This window comes from Halichoeres trimaculatus, unplaced genomic scaffold (assembly GCF_033239565.1).
Source record: "Halichoeres trimaculatus isolate MK-OKI-2021-1 unplaced genomic scaffold, fHalTri1.1 fHalTri1_scaffold_20, whole genome shotgun sequence".
Taxonomy (NCBI): domain Eukaryota; kingdom Metazoa; phylum Chordata; class Actinopteri; order Labriformes; family Labridae; genus Halichoeres; species Halichoeres trimaculatus.
This window is the reverse complement of record NW_027437198.1, coordinates 7,754,227-7,771,019: the sequence shown is the minus strand read 5'-3', so window position 1 is coordinate 7,771,019 and position 16,793 is coordinate 7,754,227. Positions and strand designations below refer to the sequence as shown.

The 16,793-nt window shown below is 42.4% G+C and overlaps 1 protein-coding gene and 1 pseudogene across 2 annotated transcripts in view; one reads left to right on the top strand and one right to left on the bottom strand.

The window, feature by feature from the left end:
- card11 (caspase recruitment domain family, member 11) overlaps positions 1 to 4,047 on the bottom strand; it is a 54,615-nt gene extending 50,568 nt beyond the window's left edge. Inside the window, exon 1 of one of the 2 annotated variants that reach the window (XM_074696075.1) lies at positions 3,936 to 4,047. Coding sequence is in view for 1 of the 2 variants with exons in the window: in XM_074696074.1 (XP_074552175.1) it covers positions 3,936 to 3,940 (5 nt within the window). In the remaining variant the exon portion in view is untranslated. The remainder of the gene's footprint in view (positions 1 to 3,935) is intronic. The other variant, XM_074696074.1, reaches the window with a different exon arrangement.
- LOC141809194 (myosin-1B-like) lies at positions 911 to 15,784 on the top strand (annotated as a pseudogene).
- Positions 15,785 to 16,793: the final 1,009 nt, after the last annotated feature.

The window sequence follows — 16,793 nt, the reverse complement described above, 5'->3', positions numbered from 1 at the left end:
AAGATGGGTTCAAGATATGGTTGTGGGAAAAGAAAACTCACCAGCCAACCCAGAGCAAACATAACTGGCCACAAGGACATTAAGAAATGATTCTTCTGCCTCTTTCCAAACATTACTGTTGACTTTGTTCTGACATCTGTGTGAAGTTTAATCCTTTTAATCCAAAAAGGAGCCTCAAACCAGCAGCTGATGGTCGAGTCCAGAACACGTGAAGGTCAGGAAACTGAAAAATGTCCTCGAGACATTTGTTTACGTTTGAAAAACCATGCATACCGACATAGAAACATTTGTATGTTTAATTACTGTAAATTCATCCAGTTGGTGATTGTTTGACGTGATAATGTTTAAGATTCTTTAATCATTTAAGATGAATTCCTGCTGAACAACACTCCAGGACCAGTAAGTCTTTAAAGAGGGCTCTGACAGAAGTGAAGCATGTAAAAATAGATCCAGGGGATCATCACCTGCTCCTGATGACAGGTTCTGATAAACACCTGAACATCCTGTGTGGTATTTCAGGGTGTTGTGTTTAAGTGTTTGTACAGATCGATAATGCTGCTTGATTGACATTTGAGTCACTTTGCCAAGTTTGGAGCGTCCTTTCTTTTTTTTCAGCTGCTCCTTGGTTTGAATAAAAGGACTGAAGTGCTGCTGCTGCTCATTCAGAGACGAGGCGTTCACTGACCGGTGAGAAAGAAATACTTTTTATAAAATATCAAATCTCTTTTTATGGTGACTCACTGTAAGTTGTGTTTCTTTTTCTATGTTTGATCTGCAGCAAAGACTCTTTGATTTTTACTCAACCAGGGTTTGTTGACGTGGTGAGTAAGAAAGGATTGGATCAAACATCTTTAGGAATGATAAATTGTCTTGATGTTACTGTATTCTTTTTTAATCTTTAGCTTTCAGCATGAGCAGCGATGCCGAGATGGCCCAGTACGGGCCAGCGGCCATCTTTCTCCGGAAACCTGAGAAGGAGCGAGTGGAGGCTCAGAACCGTCCGTTCGACGCCCGGACTGCCTGCTTCGTTCCTGACGCCAAGGAGCTGTACATCAAAGGAACAATCCAGAGCAAGGAAGGAGGACAAGTGGTTGTGAAGACAGCAGCTGATGAGGTTAATTTCTCCTAAAGATATCAAACACTCTTCAAACACAAGAGGAATATGTCATTAGATTTGAAATATTTTGTTTTGTAAAAGAGAAATCTTCCATCTTCTTATCAAACTGTGCTTTCCAGACTGTAACAGTCAAAGAAGAAGATGTCCTCCCGATGAATCCTCCCAAGTACGATAAGATCGAGGACATGGCGATGATGACACACCTGAATGAACCGTCTGTGCTGTTTAACCTCAAAGATCGTTACGCAGCATGGATGATCTATGTGAGTGAAGACACAACCAAACCGACAGAAATTATTTATCTCTAGTGAATTAACATTTGTTTGTTTTTGGCTGCAGACCTACTCGGGGCTCTTTTGTGCCACCGTCAATCCCTACAAATGGCTGCCGGTCTACGACCCTCAGGTGGTCGCAGCCTACAGAGGGAAGAAGAGGATGGAGGCTCCGCCCCACATCTTCTCCGTATCTGATAACGCATATCAAAATATGCTCACAGGTGAGACTCAACCTCTCAACATTTTCTGACATAGATCGAACATTCGTCAGATTTTTCATTGTCCTGTAACTACCACTTATGACCACAGAGGGCGCCATTCTGTAACATCAACGGCTAAATACAAATGTTCATCTAAATATGGTTGAGGTCACTGTGCGGTTAACTTATTTAAAAGTTTTTTTTACTTGCTGGATTAAAAAGTGACCAATAAAATCGAATAATCGCAGAAATAAAGATGAAAATAAGACTGGTTTGTTTGTTTTTTTTATGACTAACAGATCGTGAGAACCAGTCTGTCCTGATCACGTGAGTCATGCTGCTCATCAATAAAAAAAAGTTTCTATCAATCCTCAAAAAGATCTGACTTTACTTTTATTGTTGTGCTTCAAAGCGGAGAATCTGGTGCAGGAAAGACCGTCAACACCAAACGTGTCATCCAGTACTTTGCGACAATCGCAGTGTCTGGAGGAGACAAGAAGGAGCACTCGTCTGGAAAAATGCAGGTAATACAACACAGTCACTCAGAGAGTGCAGACCTCCATCAACACTCTATCCTACTTTAATGTTATACTCCCTTTCAGCAGACTGTCTGCTACAATTTGGTGTAAGTTGCTGGTTTGTACAATAATTTGTTTCCTGACAGTGTTGAAAATTAAGACGACCCAGTACATATTTCATATTCTGGATCTTAGTATCCAGAATATTGTCAGGATCTGGATCATACTTTTGCATCTGTCAGAAATTATGGTGACCTTGTCTTGTATTGTTTTGCAAAGCAATCTGACCATTTATGGTGGAGTTATATACACATATGGTGAAAACTGCCCTATCTCACAATGGTAAAGAAAAAAAATAGTAAAAGAGTCCTGGATCCAGATGGTGATCTGGATCACCTCCAGAATTGAATCACTTCTTTCTTATTCCATTTTGAACATTTCCTGAAAGTTTCATCAAGATCTGTTTGAGCTACGCTGTTCACAAACAGACAAACTCTCCCAAACACATAACCTTCTTGGTGGAGGTAATAATCCAAACATTTATATTAACTAAATAAAAACCCACTTTATGCAACTCTGATGAAGCTGTTCTGTTTTCAGGGGACGCTGGAAGATCAAATCATTTCAGCGAATCCTTTGCTTGAAGCTTTTGGAAACGCCAAAACTGTGAGGAATGATAACTCCTCGAGATTTGTAAGTCTGATCTTTTATAAAGTAACTGTTTTTTTTCCATTTCCTTAACTTCAAACCTTTTTTGAATGTTGAAAATCCTGAGTGATGAACTAGTTTCATGGAGGATTTCATATTTAACAGGGGAAATTCATCAGAATTCACTTTGGAACCACAGGAAAACTGTCCTCTGCTGATATTGAAACCTGTAAGTTACTATAACTATTTTTTATCATTTATCTAACTTTTATTCAAATCTCAAATAACCATTTAAATAACAACCTCAATCTAAAAGATGTAGAAATTCAGAAAAAATAGAAACACAACTTAAAATCTGCAAACCTGCTAATTTTAGTCTTTCTTTCTGAATTAAAAGTCAACTTCTTAATGTGTTTGTGTCTTAAATTTGTTTTAGATGATGAATAGAATAGAATAGAAAATAAAATAGAAAATACTTTATTTTATTATAACATTTATTTATTATTGAGAATAAAGAGTAGACGGGGTATGATTGACTAAATGTTTTTTGCAGATCTGCTGGAGAAGTCCAGAGTGACGTTCCAGCTGTCCGAAGAGAGGAGCTACCACATCTTCTATCAGATCATGACGGGACACAAACCTGAGCTCATCGGTGAGACTGTGACTGTTTATCCTGCAGATTTATGTTTAAAGAATAAGCTCAGAGACTCAAACTCTTTGTTTGTTTCTTCAGAAATGCTTCTGATAACAACAAACCCGTACGACTTCCCCATGATCAGTCAGGGTCAGATTTCTGTGGCCAGCATCGACGACAAAGAAGAGCTGGTCGCCACAGACGTGAGAGATTTGTTCTTTTATCGCTTTACGTACACTTTACCGACTTCTATTAACTCTGACTTTGATGACACAGACTGCCACTGACATCCTGGGCTTCACTAATGAAGAGAAAGTCTCCATCTACAAGCTGACAGGAGCAGTGATGCATTATGGGAACATGAAGTTCAAGCAGAAACAGCGAGAGGAGCAGGCGGAGCCCGATGGCACAGAGGGTGAGTGCGTTACTTTAGCTTCAGACGTCAGGTATCAGTGTATATGTGGTGTTTGTATGATACAGTTTCATGGTTAATGTCTATTTATGTTTTTTTTTTATCCATCAGTGGCAGACAAAGTGGCTTACCTCATGGGGCTGAACTCTGCCGACTTGTTGAAGGGACTCTGTTACCCTCGTGTCAAAGTAGGGAATGAATATGTGACCAAAGGCCAGACGGTCCCACAGGTGATGTCTACACCTAAAGACGACAGAAAACATGACATAGTTATATAAAAACCTCTGTAATCATGACAGAAATCATCTCTGATGTCATCTTTAAATCTGATCAGGTCGCGAATGCAGTCGGAGCGCTGGCTAAGTCAGTGTATGAGAAGATGTTTCTGTGGATGGTGATCAGGATCAACGAGATGCTCGACACCAAGCAGCCGAGGCAGTTCTTCATCGGAGTGTTGGACATCGCTGGATTTGAAATATTCGACGTAAGTTTGGGCTAAGTGTAGTAAGTAGGGATGTCCAGATCAGGTATTTTTGCTCCCAAGTCCAAGACAGAGTCATTTGATTTTGAGTAACTGCCAATACCAAGTCCCAATCCAATATTTCTATTCTGATACATCACACTCCTGGCTTAAAGCCCCTGCCATGTCCTCCTTTACTTTATGGCATTCAACCAATAGTGTCACTGTTGTGATGTCATGCACTGTGTTGTTTCTGTGTGGAGTCAAGACAGTCTGACTCTGTACCACCACACAACGGTAGTAAATACTAAGTACTTATTAGTACTTACTTACTTAAAATACTTATTTTTCTCATCTGTTTTGAAATATTATAGATCTAATACAAACAATGAGAATATATATATATATATACATATATATATATATATATATATATATATATATATATATATATATATATATATATATATATATATATATATATATATATTAGGGGTGGGTATTGGCAAGAGCCTCTCGATACGACACGTATCACAAGACTAAGGTCACGATACAGTAGTGTCACAATGTTTAACAATATCAATATATTGCGATATTCTATACGATTAACTAAGAAAAGATAAAAAAAAGATGATGTTTACAGAAAAGAAACTATTACTCATTAAAAGGACTACAGAAACATTGATGTTTGTGGCATACTGACTTGCTCAGTGCAACAGAAACCCACATTATCATGTTTAGAACTAAAATATTTTAAGTATACTTTCAGGTAATATATATAATACAATCTATTGGCAACATATAGTGTAGTAGCTTGTTGGCACCATCTACCGCAGTGGTTGTACAGAAGTCGTTTTCTACTTCCAACTCGGCTAAATAATGAATTTTTATTTTTATAAAAGTATTGATATTGAGTTGAAATATCGATGTTGTATCAGAGGTCTAAGTATCACGATATATTGCTGTATCGATATTTTTAACACACCTCTGAAATATGTATATGTATATATATATATATATATATATGACTGATCTTGATGGGGATGTAATGTCTGATTCGGATTGAGTCTGTAACCACATGATCGGCCCCAATTTCTGATCACATGATCTGATCTGGACATCCCTAGTAGTAACTGATCTTAGATAATTTAATTCAAAGACTGAATAATGTTACTGTTTTTCTTTGTGACAGTTTAACAGCATGGAGCAGCTCTGCATCAACTTCACAAATGAGAAACTGCAACAGTTTTTCAACCACCACATGTTCGTGCTGGAACAAGAAGAGTACAAGAAAGAGGGGATCGACTGGGAGTTCATCGACTTTGGGATGGACTTAGCAGCCTGCATCGAGCTCATTGAGAAGGTGAGATTAATCTCCTGAACTTCACTTTTCTTTGAACTCTCTTGAACCTAAGTCACAGCTGTTTCTGCGACTCTTCCAGCCGATGGGAATCTTCTCCATCCTCGAAGAGGAGTGCATGTTCCCCAAAGCTTCGGACACGTCCTTTAAGAACAAACTGTACGACCAACATCTGGGGAAGAACAATGCTTTTCAGAAGCCGAAAGTGGTCAAAGGGAAACCCGAAGCTCACTTCACATTGGTTCATTACGCCGGCATGGTGGATTACAACATCACCGGCTGGCTGGAGAAGAACAAAGACCCTCTGAATGAGTCTGTGGTTCAACTTTACCAGAAGTCTCCCATGAAGCTGCTGTCCTACCTGTATGCTTCGTTTTCAGGAGGGGAAGCAGGTAAAAACAACCTGAACAGAAACATTAATTTCTAGATGAAATGGCAGAAAGACTTGTTGTTAAAGAGCCAGAACACCTGACAGACGTCTCTTTGTGTTTGTAGAATCCAGCGGTGAAGCTGCTGGAGGGAAAGGTGGAAAAAAAGCAGCGAAGAAGAAGGGCGGCTCGTTTCAGACGGTGTCTGCGGTGTTCAGGGTACAGATTTGAATTGTATCTCAACTGTTTGACGTTGGTTCCCTTCAGCTGATGTGACATGTCTGAAAATATTAATTCAAACTGTTCTGCTGTAGGAGAATCTGGGGAAGCTAATGACTAACCTGAGGAGCACACATCCTCACTTTGTGCGCTGCCTGATTCCCAATGAGACCAAAACTCCAGGTACGAACTTACCTGAAAACTGTGTTTATGTATTTTTGTCTGCTTCTTCTTTCTCATATCACAAGGAGACCATGTTTTCCTGTTGACGTGCTGAAGATAAATCATTATTTTTAGACTCAAAGCGAACAACCACTCGTGTACTTCCTGTAGGTATCATGGATAACCACCTCGTGATCCATCAGTTGCGCTGTAACGGGGTTCTCGAAGGGATCAGGATCTGTAGGAAAGGATTTCCGAGCAGGATCCTGTACGCAGACTTCAAGCAGAGGTCACTGACCCTTACTGGACACCTGAGGGTAGCCAACACCTGACCTTTAACCTTATTGCTGTGTAATAAATGCTTGGTGTTCATCTTGATCTGAGCAGGTACAGAATCCTGAATGCCAGCGCCATTCCTGAGGGTCAGTTCATCGATGGAAGGAAAGCTGCAGAGAAGCTTCTGGGATCGATCGATGTTGATCACACTCAGTACAAGTTTGGGACCACAAAGGTCAGAGGTCACATGAGGGTCTCAACCTTGAAGCCTGCTCTGGTTAGTTTTAGTCAGTAACATTCTACATCATTCTGATATGTGAATATGTCTCAGGTGTTCTTCAAAGCCGGCCTTCTCGGCACTCTAGAGGAGCTGCGAGATGAGAAACTGGCGACTCTGGTGACTCAGACTCAGGCAGTGTGTCGTGGTTACCTTATGAGGAAAGAATTCTCCAACTTAATCGCTCAAAAGTGAGAATATTCTCCTTGCATGATGGACAGTATAAACTGAACCACCCTGGTACTAACACTTGTTTCATCTCCCAGAGACTGCGTCTGGATCCTGCAGTACAACCTGAGATCCTTCATGAACGTGAAACACTGGCCATGGATGAAGCTGTTTTTCAAAATAAAACCACTTCTGAAGAGCGCTGAGACTGAGAAAGAGATGGCCACCATGAAGGAAGACTTTGTCAAATGTAAAGAGGACCTGTCCAAGTCAGAGTCCAAGAGGAAGGAGCTGGAAGAGAAGATGGTTTCTCTTCTGCAGGAGAAAAATAACCTCCAGCTTCAAGTTCAGGCTGTGAGTATTCATATTAGAGTATATATTTTTAGCTGTTTACTCATTGTTGAAATGGTTGGTTTGATTGCCTTTTCTCAGGATGCAGAGAACCTGTGCGATGCAGAGGAGAGGTGTGAGGGGCTCATTAAGAGTAAGATCCAGCTGGAGGCAAAACTCAAAGAGGTGTCCGAGCGGCTGGAGGACGAGGAGGAAATAGCGGCTGAGCTGACGGCAAAGAAACGGAAGCTGGAGGACGAGTGTTCGGAGCTGAAAAAGGACATTGATGATTTGGAAATCACACTTGCCAAAGTAGAGAAGGAGAAACACGCCACTGAAAACAAGGTCTGATCTTATCAGGGCTTTTTGGTTTGATCCTCTCAAACATCAAAGTTGAAAATTTTACCAGTTCTGGCAGTTTCTTACGTTTTGAACAAGTTTCCCTCCATCAACATGTCTTTTTCTTGCATTCAGCTAAAACCTGCTCTGAGGTTGCTCATCTTTTTAATGTTTGGATCATTGTGAACTCATTCTCCTTCTGCAGGTTAAAAACCTTACAGAGGAGCTGGCTGGTCAGGATGAGAACTTGGGCAAACTGACGAAGGAGAAGCGAGCGCTGCAGGAAGCTCATCAGCAGGTTCTCGATGATCTTCAGGCCGAGGAAGACAAAGTCAACTCACTGAGCAAAGCCAAGACCAAGCTCGAGCAACAAGTGGACGATGTAAGGGCGCAGTAAAGGGCATAGCTTAAGAATATTGAACTTTCACGTCTTATCTACCAATCCACTGATTCTCTGTGCTTTGTGCTGAAGCTGGAGGCGTCTCTGGAACAAGAGAAGAAGATCCGCATGGATCTGGAGCGAGCAAAGAGGAAGCTAGAGGGAGATCTGAAACTGTCTCAGGAGTCCATCATGGATCTAGAGAATGACAAACAACAATCAGAGGAGAAGATAAAGAAGTAATCTTTGACTCTAATGATGGTTAATGTGTGTGAGTGGAATAAATCTGACTGTTTTTGTTCATGTGTGACAGGAAGGAGTTTGAGAACAATCAGCTGCTCAGTAAAATATCCGACGAGCAGGCGATCAACAGTCAGCTGCAGAAGAAGATGAAGGAGCTGCATGTACGAAAACTTGTGATCAAAATCAAAGAGTAGCTAGACTGTTAGCACTCAGTTGATGGTTTATATTCTGTTTTTAGGCTCGTATTGAAGAGCTAGAAGAGGAAGTGGAAGCAGCGATCCGACCTGTCGCGGGAGATCGAGGAAATCAGCGAGCGTCTGGAAGAGGCGGGAGGAGCAACCGCTGCTCAGGTCGAGATGAACAAGAAGAGGGAGGCAGAGTTTCTGAAACTGAGACGTGACCTGGAGGAGTCAACGCTGCACCACGAAGCCACCACCGCCGCTCTGAGGAAGAAGCAGGCGGACAGCATGGCGGAGCTCAGCGAGCAGATCGACAATCTTCAGAGAATCAAACAAAAGCTGGAGAAAGAGAAGAGCGAGCTGAAGATGGAGGTCGACGACTTAGCCGTCAACATGGAGACTGTGGCCAAGGCAAAGGTGCGTTAAGATACAGAGGGTAATACACTGCCTAGCCAAAAAGAGTTGCCACTAAACTAAAGGTCACACACTCTAATATTTAACTTTAAGCTTTGATTGCAGCACACATTCACTGTGGCATTGCTAAGATAAGCTTCTGCAAAGATTTACTTCCATCCAGTGTTGCATTAGTTCAAAATCTAATTCAAAGCTCTTCTCCTGGCTTACAAAACATTAACAGGAATGGCTCCTGCCTACCTAGGGTCCCTCATCCAGGTTAACACTCTTTCTCGCCCACTACGCTCTGCTTGAGAAAGATGCCTGGTGCTCCCAGCCCAGCAGGGCTCCAAATCACTAGCCAGACTCTTCTCCTCTGTTGTTCCCAAATGGTGGAATGAATTACCAAACTCTGAACAATCCGCAGGGTCCTTTTCTACTTTTAAGAGATGTCTGAAAACTCATCTGTTCAGGGAACACTTGTGCACTTTATCTGACCCTTCTCCTCTTTGCCCTCAGGGGTAGAATGAGTCATTATGTCTAAGACTCAGCTCTTGTGATTTTTCAGCACTATTACTGAATGTTGTTGAAGATTGAAGCATACTGTTGTAGCAATTAATTGTGGTTTGTTGGCTTGTTGATTATACAAAAAAAAAAAAAGATCCTGCACTTAAAGGCAGCACCTTCAGCCAAATAACTTATAGCACTGTTGTCGCACTGACTAGGTTTTCCTTCAGTCTTAATTCTTGCTTGTGTTGTACGTCACTTTGGACAAAAGTGTCTGCTAAATCAAACTGTAGAACTGTAAACTGTAGTTTTTCACCAAGATCTTCATTGATGATGGTAGAATCTGACCGATGAGCGAAGCCTTCTTCAGCACATCCCAAAGATTCTCAATGGGGTTCAGGTCTAGACTCTGTGGAATATGGCCATACTACAAAGGAAGAAAAACCCACTGATGGAATAACCTGGTCATTCAGTGTATTCAGGATGTCAGCTGACCTCATTCTTTGAGCACAGACTGTTGCTGAACCTAGACCTGACCATCTGCAGCAACCCCAGATCATAGACTGCCCCCACAGGCTTGGACAGTAGGCACTAGGCATGATGGGTGATCACTTCATCTGCCTCCCTTCTTACCCTGACGGCCCATCACTCTGGAACAGAGTCAGTCTGGACTCATCAGACCACATGACCTTCTTCCATTGCTCCAGAGTCTGATCTTTATGCTTTAATGTTGGTGAAAAATTAATGCAACACTGGATGGAAATAAATCTTGTGACATTGCAGAAGCTTATCAAAACAATGCCACAGTGAATGCGTACTCAAAGTTAAAGGCGGTCTAACAAAATTTTAGGGTGTGTGACCTATTTTTTTTTTTGGTTGCAACTTTTTTTTCTGGTGGGGCAGTGTATTAATGCATCTTAAGTGTGATTGAATTTTTGATAAATAAAAGGACATTTATAAAAATGTGTTTTTAAACACTTCAGGTGAACTTGGAGAAAATGTGTCGCTCATTGGAAGATCAGCTGATGGAGCTGAAAAGCAAAAGTGAGGAAAACATGCGACAAATCAACGATTTGTCCAATCAGAGGGCTCGATTTCAGACTGAGAACGGTAAGTCTCCTTTTTTCACTTAATAAAAATGGAGAGTTACAAATTGTTTGCATCCACAGTCTTTGAAGTGTGGTTTAAATGGTAAAAGTGATATTTTTCGTCCTGTTTTTGTCCTGCTAAACAATCCACCATCACAAAAGTATCACCTAAAAACAAACAAGTATAATCTGTTCCTCCTGTGTGTGGCAGCGGAGTTTTCTCGGCAGATTGAGGAGAAGGAGAGTCTGATCTCTCAGCTGACCAGAGGAAAACAAGGATTCACCACTCAGGTGGAGGAGCTGAAGCGTCTCATCGAAGAGGAGACAAAGGTATCTCAACATCAAACACTGAAAAGTTTCTGTTTGATTTTATTTCACCACACAAAGCTCCTCACATTAATCCTCCTCAGGCGAAGAACGCTCTGGCTCACAGTCTGCAGTCGGCCCGTCATGACTGTGACCTCCTGAGGGAGCAGTACGAGGAGGAGCAGGAGGCGAAGGCAGAACTGCAGAGGAGTTTATCCAAAGCTAACACAGAAGTGGCTCTGTGGAGGAATAAGTATGAGACGGATGCTATCCAGAGGACGGAGGAGCTGGAGGAGGCCAAGTAATTCACAGATAAACACTTCTGGTTTAACATCTTCAGCTCAATGATAACGATCAAAGAAATGTATCATCCAGGAGCTAGACCAGGCTGAGTGATCTGTTAGGATGTAAACTGAGCAGAGATGTTTCCTGTGTGACAGGAAGAAGCTGGCTCAGCGTCTGCAGGAAGCCGAGGAGCAGATTGAGGCAGTGAACTCCAAATGTGCGTCTCTGGAGAAAACAAAGCAGCGTCTGCAGAACGAGATGGAGGATCTGATGGTGGACGTGGAGAGATCCAACAGTGTAGCTGCTACGCTGGATAAGAAGCAAAGGAACTTTGATAAAGTTTGTTGAAGTCATTATATCCTCCATGTTTCGCTGTTGAGATCTCTCGTCTTAGTTTTAAATTGAATTTTCGCTCTGTGATGGCTCAGATTCTCGCGGAGTGGAAGCAGAAGTTTGAGGAGTCTCAGGCGGAGCTGGAAGGTTCTCAGAAAGAATCGCGATCCCTGAGCACTGAGCTCTTCAAACTGAAGAACTCATACGAAGAAGCTCTGGAGCATCTGGAGACCATGAAGAGAGAGAATAAAAACCTGCAGCGTGAGTCAAAAATCGATAAAGTCACACAGAAAAATGTCAAATTACACCCATCAAATAAAAAAAATTTCAACACTTTGGGAAGTCATTCATTTCAAGGCTTTCTGTCATCAAACAGAGGAGATCTCAGACCTGACGGAACAACTCGGCGAGAGCGGGAAGACGATTCATGAACTTGAGAAGTACAAGAAGCAAGTGGAGACAGAAAAATATGACATGCAGACGTCTCTGGAGGAGGCTGAGGTAACTCAAAGTTTACAACAACTTTCATATTTGTAAGAACTTGTACAGGACTTTGGTTTTATTGACTCATCTCTTCTTAAAGGCGACTCTGGAGCAGGAGGAGTCCAAGATCCTACGAGTCCAGATGGAGCTGAACCAGGTGAAGGCCGAGGTTGACAGGAAGCTGGCAGAGAAGGACGAGGAGATGGAGCAGATGAAGAGAAACAGTCAGAGAGTGATAGAGTCCATGCAGAGCACGCTGGACGCTGAGGTCCGCAGCAGGAACGATGCTCTGAGACTGAAGAAGAAGATGGAGGGAGACCTGAACGAGATGGAGATCCAGCTGAGCCACGCCAACAGACAGGCGGCCGAGTCCCAGAAACAGCTGAGGAACATCCAGGGACAGCTCAAGGTAGAATACATGTCGTCCTAAAACAAATTCACTCACCGGCCACTTTGTTTGGCACACCTGTCCAACTTCTCGTTAACCCAAATTTCTAATCAGCCAATCACATGGCAGCAACTCAATGCATTAAGGCGTGTAGACATGGTCAAGACGATCTGCTGCAGCTCAAACCAAGCATCAGAATGGGGAAGAAAGGTGACTTAAGGGACTTTGAATGTGGCATGGTTGTTGGTCTTAGTATTTCAGAAACCGCTGATCTACTGGGATTTTAACCAACAACCATCTCTAGGGTTTACAGAGAATGGTCCCAGAAAGAGAAAATATCCAGTGAGCAGCAGTTCAGTGGGCCAAAATGCCTTGTTGATGCCAGAGGTCAGAGGAGAATGGACAGACTGGTTGGAGCTGATAGAAAGGCAACAGTAACTCAAATAACCACTGGTTACAACTGACTCGAGGTCTGCAGAAGAGCATCTCTGAACACACAACACGTCCAACCTTGAGGCAGATGGGCTACAGCAGCAGAAGACCACACCAGGTGACCCTCCTGTCAGCTAAGAACAGGAAACTCAGGCTACAATTCACACAGCAACACCAAAACTGGACAATGGAAGATTGGAAAAACGTTGCCTGGTCTGATGAGTCTGGATTTCTGCTCCACATTCAGATGGTAGGGTCAGAATTTAGCGTCAACAACATGAAAGCATGGATCCATCCTGCCTTGTATCAACGGTTCAGGCTGCTGCTGCTGGTGTAATGGTGTGGGGGATATTTTCTTGGCTCACTTTGGGCCCCTTAGTACCACCTGAGCCTGGTTTAAAGTCCACAGCCTACCTGAGTATTGTTGCTGACCATGTCCATCCCTTTATGAGCACAGTGTACCCATCTTCTGATGGCTACTTCCAGCAGGATAATGCTCCATGTCATAAAGCTGGAATCATCTCAGACTGGTTTCTTCAACATGACAATGAGTTCCCTGTACTCAAATGACCTCCACAGTCCCCAGATCTCAATCCAATAGAGCACCTTTGGGATGTGGTCAGCCGACAAATCTGCAGCAACTGTGTGATGCTGTCATGTCAATATGGACCAAACTCTCTGAGGAATGTTTCCAGTACCTTGTTGAATCTGAGCCACCAAGTATTAAGGCAGTTCTGAAGGCAAAAGGGGGTCCAACCCAGTACTAGCAAGGTGTACTTAATAAAGTGGATGGTGGGTAGATATCCCATTGTATCGCTTCCTAACAAAATGTGAACACTTTCAGGATGCTCAGCTCCACATGGACGACTCTCTGCGAGGACACGATGACATGAAAGAGCAGGTAGCCATGATGGAGCGAAGGACAGCGCTGATGCAGGCAGAGATCGAGGAGCTGCGAGCCGTTGTGGAGCAGACAGAGCGAAGCCGCAAACTGGCCGAACAGGAACTGGTCGATGCCAGTGAGAGGGCGGGGCTTCTGCACTCTCAGGTAGGTTATGGTTTTGATAACCAATCACAACCTTTGGATTAAAACTCTAAACTTTTTCTTTTCTTTGTCAGAACACAAGTCTCATGAACACCAAGAAGAAACTGGAGTCTGATGTGACTCAGTTCCACGCTGAAATTGAAGAAGCCGTCATGGAGGCGAGAAACGCGGAAGAGAAGGCAAAGAAGGCCATCACTGACGTAAGACATCCACAAGTCATTTATCTTATTAACACTGACCAACAGAAGCTGATCAAACAGCCTCCTCTCTGCAGGCGGCCATGATGGCTGAGGAAATGAAGAAAGAGCAGGACACCTGTGCTCACCTGGAGAGGATGAAGAAGAACCTTGAGGTGACGGTGAAGGACCTGCAGCACCGACTAGATGAGGCAGAAAACCTTGCCATGAAGGGCGGGAAGAAGCAGATGCAGAAACTGGAGAGCCGGGTATGAAATGCTGGGTTTTATTTCTCTGAAAGAAGACATAAGAACGTAGAGATGAATAAAAACAGAAGAAACTCAAATAAAATAAAAGTATGGTTATGCAAAGTGTTGAGTGTACCTTTAATCTAAAAACCTTTTCTGCTGTGTTGTTTGATTCCAGGTTCGTGAGCTGGAGACGGAGCTTGAGGCCGAACAGAAACGCTCCTCAGACGCCATCAAAGGAGTTCGAAAATATGAGAGGAAGATCAAAGAGCTCACCTATCAGGTACACCAACTCTGATTCTGTTTGTGACTGAACCTCCTTTAATAATGAACACACACTGAGAGAGTTCATGTTTCCAGTCTGACGAGGACAAAAAGAACAACATCCGACTTCAGGACCTGGTGGACAAACTGCAGATCAAGATGAAGGCGTACAAACGACAAGCTGAGGAGGCCGTGAGTTCATTTCTGATCATTCCTTTCTAACACATCACCTGGCTGTGTTAAATACTTGATTCTGATTGGTCAGTGGCCTACAGCTTTCACTCAAAATTCTGAATAATTCTGAATACGTGAAAAAGTTCTGAACAGTGGTGACAGATCACACACGATACATCAAGTCAAACCTTCAGAGAGGGGTTTTAATAAGAATTTGAAATGTGTTTGAATGTTGTTCACAGGAGGAGCAGTCGAACGTCCACATGGCGAGGTTCAGGAAGGCTCAGCACGAGCTGGAGGAGGCTGAAGAGAGAGCTGACGTGGCCGAATCTCTTGCCAACAAGATGAGAGCCAAGAGCCGAGAAATAGGCTCAAAGGTATACAGTCTGATCATTTTCCTCTAGTATCATTTATACAAATCATATCTATTATATTCTCGGTACAGTTAACGTCACATATTAGCAGCTAAAAAATGAGATACTTTGTTGAAGGGTGGAAAATCTCAAACGTCAAACTTGTCCTTAAATATGAAGACTTTAACTGGACGAATAGAAGTGTGAACTGTTTTTGTATTTATTTTGTTTTTCAGACTCAAGAAAAACAGGGCGAGTAGCCAAGAGTCTGAGAAGACTTCAATATGTGCATGAAAACATGAGTGTGAAAAAGAAAAACTAATTTATGTTTGAACATACTAACATCATTATAAACCATGTCAGCAAATGATATAAGAATATGAGGAGCCAGTATTATCTGATCTGCGATGATCAAGTTAAAGAAAAGCCCATTCATTTGTTAGATTACATCAATCTGAACGTTTCCATATCCTCCCTGTGCTATAGCTTCATACTTATTAAAATTACTAACAAGAACTAGTTTTACCATAGTGTTGAGAAACAGATTCAGCAGCTGAGCCTTCTACATGTATCCATTTGATTTGGCTTGAGTGATTTATTGACTCTGGCATTGCCGCACTATTCAGAATAATCACCCCTGTAATGAGAAAAATTTGACCAATCAGAATCAATAACTCAACCTTGCCTGACATATCTAACACTTCCAATAAGAAAATAAATCCCTTTAACTATTTCACTTCCTTCTTCCTGATTTACATTTTCATCTTTTCTTAGTACTTTTGTTGTTTTTAGTTTTAGGACAGAAATAAATGTTTGTCACATTAAAATTGAATTGTTCTGAGTTTTTTTTACATGTTTGATTACACAGGAACAAATGAGTCCATTCTTAGTAAAATACAACCATTAAAGGTCCCATATTATGCAAAAATCACTTTTAGTCTTTTAGTGAAATTTGTGGATCTTTGGCTTTCCTCCCAGCCCACAAAATGTGATATTCAATGACAAAACATGTACTTAGTAGTGATTGTGAATGTAAAATCCTGACCTAAAACAAGCTGTTTGGATTTTGGGGATGTGCCGACGTCATCGATTCCCTTTTTTGACCAATCAGGAGCAAATCCGACCTGACTAATCCACCGCAGCAGACCCCTGAACCCCCTCCCCGCCCACTTCCCTCCCCGTTGCTGGAGAGAAATCCCTCCGGCAACGGGAAGGAGAATGCCTAAGTTGAAGAGCCATCACTGCTTTGTTTTTGGCTGTAAACAGCCACATAGTTCCATGCACAAGCTTCTCATCTCAGAAGAAGACAAGACTGAATGGCTAAAGTTTATTTATCAAGGAAATGTGCCAGCTACACTCAGTAAAACTGAGCATGTGTGTGGTAGTCACTTCACGGCTGACTGCTTTTCCAACTTTGGACAGTACAACAGAGGGCTAGTGAATAGACTGGTCCTGAATCCAGGCGCATTACCAACCATCCACCAACAAACCTCAGACCCTGGAAATGTGAGTATTTTAAATGCTGTGTGCTGTGGAACAGATGTAAGAGCTTTTACTCAGTGTCCCCCCTGTCTCTGTGTTAGCATCAGGATGCTAACTGTAGCTGCGGTTAGCCTGTTGTTTTAGCCTGTAATGTTACGGTAAACGAGCTTTGCTGTTTTCTAAACATTGTGCACTCGGAGCTTGTGGCGCCGCTCTCAGTGACGTGGAAGAGCGGGCGGTATCAGCGATGGGTCATTTACATATGAAGGCCA